Source organism: Pseudoliparis swirei, chromosome 18 (genome assembly GCF_029220125.1).
Source record: "Pseudoliparis swirei isolate HS2019 ecotype Mariana Trench chromosome 18, NWPU_hadal_v1, whole genome shotgun sequence".
NCBI classification, from domain to species: Eukaryota; Metazoa; Chordata; class Actinopteri; order Perciformes; family Liparidae; genus Pseudoliparis; species Pseudoliparis swirei.
Window position 1 is genome coordinate 13,942,020 of NC_079405.1, and position 13,124 is coordinate 13,955,143.

Here is a 13,124-nt window from a genome sequence, read left to right on the forward strand (position 1 = left end):
CACTGGAAATTAAAAGCAGGGTTAAAATAGATTGAATATGAGAAGTAGATTCACCTGTTTGGCAGAAACAGTAATTGCTGAATGTGTAAGCACATGTGTGAGCACCCTTACCAACTTCAAGCCATTCGTGTCAATATTGTGTTCACAACTTGCTTCTACGGCCCCCATGTGGCCAGAAAAACAGTTCTCCTAAAATAATTAGCAGAATAAATGCCGAGCTTCTGTTCTTGTTCAATAATAATAATTAAATGTGATTTTTCCTCTAAGATTTAAAGACTCTTTGAGGAGAATTAATTAAGAAGATATTTTCAAAAGATATCTGTGGCACAAATCCAATGAATTCCAACCCTTTATCAAAAAACTAATCCACGATACAAAATATGTTTCCCTCTAAATGTATTTCATAATGCAGTTTTTAAATAACACTGCAATAATGTGTTGGTAATGATGGCGCTGAATGGTGGAGCTATCCTGACTGCATTACATTACATCATTACATTTCATTTAGCTGATGCTTTTATCCAATGCGATTTACTATTAAATACACAAAATCAACAATCATGTAAAATCATTTACAACATTTAAAACTTTAAATGTGACCATTTAATGATACTCATCATAATACAGATAGTTTTAAATGTAAATTTTAAAAAATGTACCACATTGTAAAAAATATTGAACGATAACTTGAAGAATGACACATTTCTTTAAATGCAACTCTTGGGATTTATTGTATGCTTTTAAAGTGCAAAATAAAATAAAAATATATATATAAAGAAGACATGAACAAAGGTGCCTTGTTTAGTTTTTTGTCTGAAAATATTTATTTTGCATAAATGCCGGTGAAATACAATGTTGCTTTACATGGTGAAGATCAATTGAAAATCTAAACATGTTGGACCACATAACAGTTCTAATTCAATCTCACATTGGCAGTGCTGTAGTTGGACCAGCTGCATTTTATCTGGCCTGGGTCTGTCCATTTTTGTTTACAATTTATTCCTGTCAAGTTATAAAAAATTAATGTAGGAGAGGCTGGGAAATCTTTTTGTTGTTGACAAGGAGGGATACATATTCTGTATATGCTTAAATGCAATTTATAATTGCTAGAAAAAATGTACTTCATGCTCATTTCCAATGTACAAAATGTTTGAATGTTTAGAGCCTGCAGTACTTGAAAACATAAAGCAATAGGCTCTTTCAAAGCCTTACTAACATACAACAATATATATTAACACACGTACACACTGTGGATTTTTTTTCACACAAAATATTTAAGACAGCTAAGGTTTTCATTCTGAATCCACCAATGTTCATAAAACATCTTAAAATTATTGTCAAGACCGTATCCAGACATTTCATGAAAAGATAACAGTTTTGATTTGCCATCGATGTGCAACACTGTCCACTATCTAACATTCACACATTTAAAATAAAAAAATGAAATAGATGCAGTGAAATAAAGAGACGCATTCCGGGACTCAGGCAAAAAGACCTACAGATGTCAAATGTTGAAGATTTCTTAAAGATTAGACTGTGGTGATGATGGTTTTAAAGCTTAATTGTGGTTTCTGTGTCCCACTCCCACTTGCACCCACAGGGTGCCTCCGTCCTTTCAAATACAGGGGCGGTCATATGGGTGATAGTATGATCAAAAGCATCCTTCTGTAAAAGGTCATTAATCACTAAAATCCACCAAAGCTCACGAGGAGTAACATTTCATCGAATATATATTTTTCATCTTTTGTATTTTATTTTTATTTCATTGAACTTTTTGCAGCTGCCACCTTAGTCAGTCCATCACAATGATGTTGTTATCTGTTATCATTCCCATCGTAATCATTGTTCTACTACAATACTAGGCTGGTAAACTTACTTATTCTGTGTGATGTGTTTAATGGATCAAAAACAAGCTTTCAACAAATAAAAAATTACCAATTCCGCAGGTACTCATGAATACATTATTTTAGTGCACAATCTTATCCATCGCAAAACAATGCTCCAGCTATGCCCAAAACAAGGGGCTTAATTTTAATTATATTTCTGGAAATAATCTGTGCACCACCAAACAGGTTTGGTTTTAAAAAATATATAAATATACTAATTTGCCTGTATAGGTAGCAGCTTAATGTCACAAAATAATATCAATTCTAGCAATAACCAAGTGCAGTTAATTGAAATTTTTATAAAATGGCAGAATAAAAGATTTATGTTTTGGAAGAATTTAGGATCTATATTTTGGGCTTTTTTCAGATTCTATGCTCTGCTTCTGCTGGTTGGAAACTTGAGGTTTCTACTGGTGATAAAACCAAGATTGGACATCCATGTTTTGAGGAGAATTTCTAAATACCTAATAAAAGCCAGAGGTCTAAATAACAGCACATATAGTTTGGGAATATGAAAGACACTCTGGAGGCACATCTGAACGATACACTTCTTCTTCTTTTCGTTTCACTGAAGCGTGATAGTTATATGGCAGTTTCCCATTTCTTTACACAGTCCTTTGCATTTTTGTTGAATACTGCAAGGTCTTTTGGGCTGCAAGGGTTAGGTAGTAGAGGGCAGACAAGGCAGTGCTCCATTGTATGGTCTGCTTGTCCACATTCACAGGTGGTTGGGCCAGTCTTGTAGCCCCATCTGACCAGAGCATCTTTGGATCGTCCCGTTCTTGTTCTAAGGCGGTTGAGGGTTTTCCATTGAGCCCATGATGCTTCTTGGCCAGGGGGTAGGTTTTCAGTGGGGGGTATTCCCATGTCAGTTGGAGGTGGATCATTCTCAAGTTTTTCCATCCAGAGTTGTATTCTGGTTTCTTCCGTTGGGCCGGCGGGTGACATCCATGGAGGAGATGGCGTTCATCGCTAGTAGCTTTTGTTTTCTCGACTCGGCTGGCAACTTTCCGTCTAATATCAGCAGGTGCAATGCCAGCGAGGAGGTGCAGGTTGCTTGTGTTGGTGGGTTTCAAGTGATCAGACGGCAGGTGTTTTTCAAGGCTGGGTCAACTATGCACTGTAGACTAATGACAAATTAATGGAATTTCTCTGGATTTTTTAAGAAATAAAAGATGGGGGCCAGAAGTGTTAACCGATCTTAATTCACCGATTCTGCAGGTTTAATTCTATTGGGAGGTATGTCCTGGAAGTTGCACAGGCCATGTCACAAGGGAAATGCTGTTTGGCTTGCAAACGTCCATCTTTACGCTGCTTTGTATGTGGGAATGGTAATGTTGGATTTGGGGATGAAGAGGTTTGGATTAGAGGCTTTTATACAACTTTGTTGCTGCTCCCTGGACTTGGAAAGCATGTCTTTTTTTTGTCCACCCCTATAAATGTCAATTTTACGATGGACAGTCCTGAGTCCTCCGGCCTTTTTTGTTGCCCACTTCACCATTCATGCCGATCCTCATGCTCTCATCATGCCTCCTCTTCGTCTTTCCAAACTGTTGAGAGGAGATAGAGCACATATGATTACAGTTGGAAAAATAAATAAACATTGTTGATAAGGAAAGTCATGAAATAATCATAGATTCTGCATTAAACTGTGCCAGAAAATGTAAATAGAAATTGATCAAGATCTTTTGTAAAAACAAAACACAGATTTGTCATTCAAATTAAGAAGTTGGTTTAATAACGTTTTGTGTAGTTTCTTTTTTACTCTTGCGATAATATCTCTCTTTTTTTTTAAAGAAAATTGTCAATCGGTGAGAAAATCAAAAAATTCATGAATGAACACTAGAGGTCAGCGTAATACTGAAGAACACACAATAATACACAGGACACAGATACAGCAGGGTGTGTACATTCAAAATGAAATTGAAACCTTTGAAATAAAAAATATAAATCAGCTATATTATTGTAATATATTTGAATGAAGGGGTTGTTTTTATGAATACCAACATTATCAACCTTATAGGACATTGGGCTGGTATTGGTGGGATGAACCTACATCAATTGTGTCAATAACTCTTGCCATGATACACAAAATGGCTGACCATCAATTGAAAAGAAAATCTAAAATCTGGAAGATTACCTAATGTTTGTGAGTCAGATGTGCCCGATGTAATTTCCAGAGCTGACATAAATCACATTTTCCTCATAGTTCCTAAAAATAACAAATCTCCACATCCTTACAATTGTGAAATCGTAATCTCCTCATTTAACAATTAAATTAAGTAAATTTTAATCTTGTTGTTATTGTGGACATTATTTCTTTTAATTTAGTTTTTTTTAAAGCGTTTTGTAACATTGTTTTAAAAGGTGCTTTATAAATAATGTGGTTTTTTTGGGAAACACCTGTACATAAAAACAGCAAAAGAACTGGTTTGGTAGGTCATAAAAGTCTGCAAAACATGAGTTGTAACTGTGTCTTCTAATTCGAGTTAATTGTTAATAATTAATTATTTTAGTTAAAGAAGAAAAAGAAAAAAACATGACAGGCTGACATTTAGCCAAAAACAGCGAGTGAACGGACCTTGTTGTCCCGTTCTGCAAATTTCTGGAACATGTTGGCGTAGATCTTCTTGTCCTGTTCATGATGTTCCTTAATCTTGCTCTGGCAGATGTAAATCTGAGCATGTGCCGCTCGATTTGAAGAGTTGACTCGCAGCACGAGTTGAAAGTCTTCCATGGCCATGTTGAACTCGTTACGAAGGAGACGGGCTTCCCCCCGGCGATACAAAGCCTTCTCGTTTTTCTCATCAAGCTCGATCGCCTTAAACACACACAGAAGGATTAGTTAAGACACAAAGAGACAAAGTACTGAAATTAAATATTGTTTAAATATGGATAAATATCACCAGGGTCTTGCAGCTCACCTTGTTGCAGTTGTCCACAACTTGTGAGAATTCTTTTATCCGCAGGAAACACAACGCTAAATTCATGTGTGCTGTCAACATAAAAGACTGTATCCTCTTCTGCTGCTCTATCCCAGAACCACACTCCATCTCTAGCCAGGAAACGATACGCTGGTACTGGACGACTGCCTGGTGGTACAGACCTACCTAATACAGGAAGATAATAGCATTTTATGAACATGTTCACAATAAAATAGTAATTAATTTGTTTGGAGAAAAGATCAGCTTGAGGATTGTACCTTAAAATATTGATTCCCTTTATGCTTAACTCCAGTAGCCAAATCTATCTTTTCAGTCAAGTCCATCTCCCAGGTTTCTTTTGCCTTATGGAAACACAATTAACAACATGATTAAAATGCAGGGAGTAAACATTGGTTGTCATTGTCTTAGTGTCAGCTGGAATGATCTCTATGACTGCAGGATTTGTTGAACTTTGCTCAAAGTGTACTTATTTGTCTTACTCTTAATAGAAAAACAAACCAAAACCACACTCATGTAATTGTTTATTTGTTCAGACATAGTAGGAAGCAAGACTCACCCTTTGAAAATGTTTTAGGGTAACTTCGTATACTATGTCTCTGTCTGGTCCAATTTTGTACTCAGGTTTACCTTCACTCCCAAAGCCATACCTGTATACAAAAGAAAGTGAAAACATGACAGCACATGAGCCTGTTAACAATATAATAAATAACAGTTCAACCTTATTTTGGAACATCTCACTTATACTTATTAAATAGACAAACTGAGAACAAAGATTGTATAAACTGTCAACAGTCGACTCCAGCCATTTGTGACTACATGCAACTGGTGAAATGTTACGCCTGTCTAAATATTCCTTCAATATTCCAGACACTTTCTTAAAATGCAATGTCTTTCATTGCTCATGTTGCTTCATAGCCTGATGATGTTATGACACAATATCCAGAAGGTTTGTGCAGTTTAATATGGGTATTGCCCAATCAAAAAGGCTGATAGCCCTTCACTGCAAAGAAACATCTACCGATATATGTTAATTAATTAATGAGATTGTTTCATGTATGGCACTAGAAAACATGTCATACATATCAAAATAAACAAACTGCGGTTATTATAACAGTTATAACAGTTTCTTGAAAGGGGAGGCATAGGACTAGCAGAAATGGATAGTTCTAGTCCCTAAGAGGAGTAATTCATATGAATTTTATGATTCAAATTTAAATTGGAGACGCTTTTGATGTCAAGCTTTTCAGAAATGAACCAGACAAATAACTACTGTTCGTTTAGATCAATATCTAAAGCAATCCCACACAAGAGTGGCTCACTGTAACTGCACTGAATCAGAACAAGGTGTATTTTTTTAGGGTTTGAAGTAACTTACTTTGGTTTTAAGTGAAGTATACAGCACTCTCCTTTCTGCATCTTGTCCATGGCTCGGTCCACTCCGAGAGGAACGCCTTTATCCTCAGCCTCACCAACAATAAAAATGACGTCCCTGCAGTCAAACAGTCGACCGCCACACCTTCCCTCAAGATGTACTGTGGATCAAACAACACAAATCATAACACAGTTTAATCTCTGATATAACAGTTTAATGTGCTGTTTATTTGGTTCAATATCAGTAATTATCCATTAAGAAAATAATGGCCTCACCTTCAACACTTGAGCCATCGTTGGGATTAGTGTAACCATCACCTTTGACCTTTATTCTTCTCATGATGCCGGAATCGTCTGTGAGAATCTCTCCTTCAAACTTGAGTAGCTCCATCTGTTTAGTCGTAAACATTAATTCAATGATTGTTCTGCACAAATATACATAGGGAGCAAATACAAAATGGCAGCTCCGCAGAATTGGGTGTATGCTGTTATATTAAGTGTGAGATGGGGGAATCCATAACAAAAAACAAGTAGGATCACATTCAGGTTGATTGTTTAATCAGACATATACTCTCCATACCTCTATTGGAACAAAACAAGTCAAGATAAAACATAATCATTTAACGACTAACATGTGCCAATGGGGGGTAAACGTGTAAAGCCGAGCAGTTGGTTAGGTGAGCTGAATTATAATTGTAATTGATTCTAGAACCCAGAGAAAGCCTGAATTGTATCTCAGCGTGATGCAGCACTGGCATGGCACACCTACCTCAAACACAACTAACGAGTTGGGAGGAATTTTTTCCGGATTTCCAGCAGATCCATAAGCGTACTCTGGTTTACACAGTAATGTGCACACCTCGCCCATCTGCATCGACAACACACCGATATCCCAGGCCTTGAGGACTTGTCCTGTCAGTGGATGAGGCAAATAATCAAAACTATAAGAAATGTTCTTTATTATATAAAACAGGTTTAAATGCTATGTCATAATCATAATTGTAATGATAAGAATGCAAAGCAATAGTTAATAGTAAATAGACATTTAGGGGAATGCACTTATTCACTTTTTTGCCCAGAGTTTGATTCGAGGACTGATAAAACTGCCATATCTGTCCATTGATAATGAAGCTACACCAGTAGATGGTTCGTTTAAAAAAGAGTTCAACACACATCCACAGATCCCTCTGTTGAACCATGACTCTTTGTTTTATATAGATTAAACAAACAAGATATCACATGTTAATTGGTGAGCTTTAGAGATGCTGGGAAGTGAATAGAGGTCTAAATAATAACTCTCAGAAGGTAAGCACACTTTCCAAAATATAAAACTGCTCCTTTAAGTAGGATACAGCATGAAGGCACCATCATGAATGACAGAAATTGCCTACCTTTGCCCACATTGAAGCAAAAAGCTTCTTTGCGATCTCGACTGCAGTCAAACTTCTTCCCGGTGAGCAGCTTCCCAGTGTAGTGGACGGTCACCCTATCCCCAATCATCGGCCTCTCTCCATCGAGCCCCTGACGCTTCACAACCTGCAGGCAGAACGAAAAGATTCGGGTTCAACTAAGATAACATTTTAAACTGAGATGATAGAAGAGATAAGAGCATGAAGAATTATGACCATGCCATATGGTGGAACAAGGAGTCCCACTTGAGTTTGAACAAAACATTCAAATCTAAAGCAATGGCAATACATACCTTGATAACTCCTTGGTCTTTACTAGTTGTTACATCAATGCCCTTTGCAGCAAACACGGCTGTGGCTGCCTGGCCATCCATAGTCAGATCCTGATCAGTGGTCATTTCTGTGTGTGGGCATCACACGATAACACTGTAAACAATATGAACACAAGCCTACGCGTTAGCAATCTGAGCACCATAAATAGCATATTCTCATGTCTCAGGTTTTCACTTCAGGACCACTCGCAACAAGGAAAAGGGCTCGTGAAATGAATCTCATTTTTCGATCTGGTCTGGAAAATCACAGTCTCTGACAAAGAAATCAATGCAAAATCTCCATAATCCACACAGTATGCATGATTTCTTCTGCACATAACTTGTAGATAATAAGGAGAACATGTCTTAGATGCACGTGCTGTACTGGAGATACATTATTATTGCAAAATCCACATTAACATTGACCGCAGCTGTATGGGGAACATTACTTTGCACCGCAGATGGGATGTCACTTAACCGTACAGCACCTTGTCTGATACCCCACAGATGAAGTAATTACATAAATATGAAATTGAAGGCAGCAGCGTGGTGCTCACAACAGTCATTTTATTTTGAAACAAGAGCTGCAACTGCCAAAGTACAGTATGTTCAGCAATATTAGTTTATGGCCCTGTGTGCTCTTTGTCAAACTATAAATTGAATAATATTTTACGGACACCGGAATTAAATCTGCAGCCTGTCAGAACCGTGTTTCAATATTTTCACTGTTTATTTTGTATTGAGGATTTCAACATTAGCCATATGCTTAAGTGTGGGCTTCCCTATGCTTACACTGTGTAATGATAAAGCTGCACCATCACAAATACAGTCATGTAATCTGTTTCAGTGTTTGTGATGAGGCAGGTTAATATCTTAAATTTGATCTTGACTCTCAAACTGAGAGGTTATACATTGATGTAATATGTTATCAAAATATGAGGCTACATGCTATCTAGTTGCGTCTGGTGATGAGGTGATAGAGCTCAAATGTTGCCTCCTCTGTGTCTCTCAGGCCGGCTTACTGTTGAGTAATGTGTTTTTTGAACAGTAGTTGACCTCTACATGCTTGGCCATCAACAGATCGACTGATCTCTTCTTCAGAATGTATATTCTAATCCCAAATACTGTACAATATATTATCACCTTATCAATGTTAAAGCATTCTCTCAAAAACATGTATTATTGGTTGTTTGTTTTTTCTTTCCCCTTTAAATTAATGTCAAAATAAAACAATTTCAAACATTATTACATGTCATTTAGCTGACGCTTTTATCGAAAGCGACTTGCAATCATGTTACATTCATACACCGTAGACGCAGCTACAGGGAGCCATTCAGGGTTACGTGTCTTGCTCAAGGACACATCGACTAGGGCGGGAATTAAACCGCCAACCCCCTGATTGAAGGACGGACCTGCCTGTTGAACAGAGATAAATAGGTGGATCATTTGATGCTTGGTACTCGTACGCAGGCAGAGGAACTAGCCTGACTGACAGACAGACAGACAGACAGATATAGAAAGAAAAATAAATAGATAGAGAAATAGACAGATAGATAGAGAAATAGACAGATAGATGGATAGATAGATAGATAGATGGATAGATGGATAGATAGATGGATGGATAGATGGATAGATGGATAGATGGATGGAAAGATGGATGGATAGAAAGATAGATAGATGGATAGATGGATAGATGGATAGATTGATAGATAGATAGATAGATAGATGGATAGATTGATAGATAGATAGATAGATGGTGCCTCGTCACAGAAGCAGTCTTTGTAGACACGCTCTTTTACTCAGTCTGTCGTAAAAAAGAAGAATCTTGACAATAAAAAAGCGAGTTAGGTATGTTAGGCATGTTGTCAAACACTATTTGGTGATTATTATTACATACACGGTTAACACTTGCTCGAATAGCATGACTCACAGCTGTTCTGAGAATGTGTCAGGATGTTACCAGTGACAAGAGTTGTGAAATAACAATTACAAATAAGAAATGAACATCTACGATGCGAAAATGTACTTCAGTTTCACCAACTCTGTGGAATGTGCCATTTAATTTCCTTTTTCTAACTTTATTATATTAAAAAGTGCAACATTTCAAACCTAAATTGGTTATTCATCAGGTACAGGGGTATGAAGCCAATATGGGCCTCAACTATTTCTAAATATAATGAAAGTTTAAAACAAGTTTTTAAAGGAGCTTTATACATACATAAAAGACGTGCGCGTATTTTGAACACTGACCAATATTTGTAAACAAAGAAACATGTTTATATTGCGAGCAAAAAAATATTTAAGTTATTCTTTAAATTGTTGGTTATATGCTGGTGAACCACCAGGGGGAAATATTACATAAATGTGTATGAAGAACTATATAAATAAAGATAGTCTTTCATCTTACTTTACTGTAACTCTCTGTCCATCTTTCGATCTCCATGCACCGGATAGCATGTAACATTAGGACAGGTTTAGGTATAGAGTAGATTTTCTCTATTCTTCTGAGGCAAATTAAATTTTCTTTAATTTGTCAGTCTGAGCAAATCCTATTCATATAAACTGCAAAGCCTAAAGATTGTACTAAGAGTGACAGGTTACGTGGGGTGCTGATCAGACGACAGTCTTGTGCTCACCAAACATTTCCACAGAGATGGTTTCAGTTTAAAGAGGAATCATTTTCTAGATTCTTCCACCAGTTGTCCTGTACTCTAATAACAGCCCAGATGCTGTTGATGAACATGAACAGATATTTGGATATTATGCCGTACTGACTATGTTCTGAGCTGTTCCAAGCCTCTTAATATGTATATGAAGCAACAGAGTGTGACCTGATTTGCCTCAATTTGGCAATAAACTCATTAATTAATAATTTATTACGAAATATATTTGAACAAATTGTCCTTGTGTAAAAACTGACATAGGAACAGTAACAGCCCGAGCCATTGGGCAACCATGTTCTTCAACCAACAGGGTAAAACCATAAACATCTGTCTTGCCACCATCTGCTCAATGTATTCTGCTTCTTCAATTGTGTGTCACTCTCAAAGATCAAACGACGTTTTCTGAACTCCTCAACACAAGCGCAGAACAAAATGTCCGTCTCTCATGCGGCAAGACCACCTTTTATTCGATTTAAATTTCATTAATATCATTTTAGATTTAACTCATTTCCCGTGCGTGAGTTGTGTGTGTGTGTGTGTGTGTGGGTGTGTGTGTGTGTGTTGTGTGTGTGTGTGTGTGTGTCTGTGCGTGCGTGCATGCATGTGTGTGTGTGTGTGTGTGCGTGCGTGTGTGTCTGAACACAATGTTCCTTCTATTCATAGTTCCCCACTGGCAAAGCCTGATGGTGTTCACCAATCTGAGACCTCCTCACGTACAACCTTACTTAATTTTTTTAATGAAAATAAGCTGATTATAATTGTTCAAATTGAACATTTACATTTACATTAGCACACAATTTTAATTTGAATAAAGCAAGTTGGATTTTAGTCTGATGAATACCATTATTATTAAGTCCCATAATTCAAACCTATTCATTTCATAGATTTCATCATTTAACTTTTTGCTTTACCCGTATTACTGAACGGGGAAACCAACTGCAAATAGTTCTAACACAGATCAGATGGCATGTAGGCTGCATGTACCTAAACTCAGATGCCCTGCGGAGGAATGCTGGAACAGAACACAATGAGACAAAGAGCACATCCCCAGACGCACACGGTGTATTTGTACATTCAGTCTCACCTCCGTACTCTGCTGCTGATTCATATGTGACCATGTGAGCACGCAGTGTACCCAAAGACCCACAGACTGACATCCTGGGCAGAGCAGTGTCTGTCATGGGAGATTATTTTTAAAGCTGACAAAGGCATGAAGTTATAAAAACGTACAGAAAAAAATCTGCTTTTTATGGATATCGCTTTTTGAAATGCTGCTATAGTGGCGTATTTACTTTTAATGCAACAAAATATTGTTTTATTTTATTTTTTCATATAAGGCAAAGCTAAATAACTAATCAACCTTTCCTCAATTATCTTTACTTGCCAGTGTATTTAAACAACAAGTTGTTTATACTATTAAATGTCTGCCTCAGGCAGTGTGATTCATCACTGGTAATGTGTCTCAACCCGTGCCAGCAGGCCAACTTCTTTAATCTCACCATCTAAATCTAAAATACGTCTTGGATGTTAACACACATATATTTTAAGCAACTTATTCAGAGGTTACCATTCTGTCCTGTGATATACAACTTGTTCCCAAATGAGAGGATCAGCACAAAAGGTACTACAGATAATGTTACCAATGGTCAGAACCAGTGTTAAAACCGGCACTTAACGAAGATACACCTCAAGCCTGAAGGGATTCTGGACGTAAACTCATGTCCTCATCTGCCTCCATTGGGAACCACAGCCTAGTGCCAAATTCACACACAAAACACACGTAGGCTACACACACGCGCACACCCACACACACTTATAAGCACACACTGTCTTATCAGCCCTTAGTTGTCCAGGGTAAATGGGATACAGCTGTAACCTCAAATGCCCTCGAACGTGTGACCAATTCAACGTCCTAGAATAGTTTATAATCAGATAATCGTAACTGTATATAGGGCATTTTATAATCATTGAGACCGGTTTACATGTTTTACGATGTATAACAAGTCCCTCTACTGAACCAGACGTGGACAGAAAACACTAAAAAGCCAGTAAGCCTCCTGCATTAGTTAACTCATAAAATTAAATATAGTACTAGTAATTGAGTAAAAAAACTCACATTTCCTTGCGCTCCTTTTTGTAGTTTTTTTCCCGCAACCCGCTGAAATTCAATCGGTAGATATTGTTTTCCTCCTGGTTCAAGCCCGCGCCTCTCTTCTCATATCCAGGGGACTCAATGTTCTGCCCAGTTGGCGATTATGTCGCGCTGTTTATGCCCCGTGTTTCCTTCATCCCTGTCCTCTCTAGTGGCGATGAAGCAGCCCCATGGATCCTAGACTTCAAAATGACACTGGTGGGAGAGAGAGGTTGAGGCGCACGAGAGAGAGAAAAGAGAGAGAGTAGAGTTGTAGGAGGGCGTTTAGCGTAAAATAAAGGGGCAGGTCTTGGAAAGCAGCCACAAAGTAACACAATGTTCCGGCTGTACTGTAGCTGTACCGCTGCTGACGAGAACACTGTGTTCCCATAGACACCCTGACCTGTA

At 37.6% G+C, this 13,124-nt stretch overlaps 1 protein-coding gene across 2 annotated transcripts; it reads right to left on the reverse strand.

Moving 5' to 3' along the window:
* Positions 1–795: 795 nt before the first annotated feature.
* fkbp5 (FKBP prolyl isomerase 5) lies at positions 796–13,124 on the reverse strand. Of its 2 annotated transcripts, none has more exons than XM_056436988.1 (11): positions 12,702–13,124; positions 7,905–8,037; positions 7,594–7,738; positions 6,972–7,114; positions 6,479–6,593; positions 6,207–6,363; positions 5,388–5,478; positions 5,089–5,172; positions 4,811–4,996; positions 4,468–4,707; positions 796–3,436 (listed from the first exon to the last, which is right to left on the reverse strand). In XM_056436988.1, exons 2-11 carry the CDS (start codon positions 8,007–8,009, stop codon positions 3,335–3,337), a joined length of 1,368 nt encoding a protein of 455 aa, XP_056292963.1. In that variant the 5' UTR covers positions 8,010–8,037; positions 12,702–13,124; the 3' UTR covers positions 796–3,334. The 2 variants fall into 2 exon arrangements, with proteins under 2 accessions (XP_056292963.1, XP_056292964.1); XM_056436989.1 differs by lacking the exon at positions 12,702–13,124 and adding an exon at positions 11,670–11,800.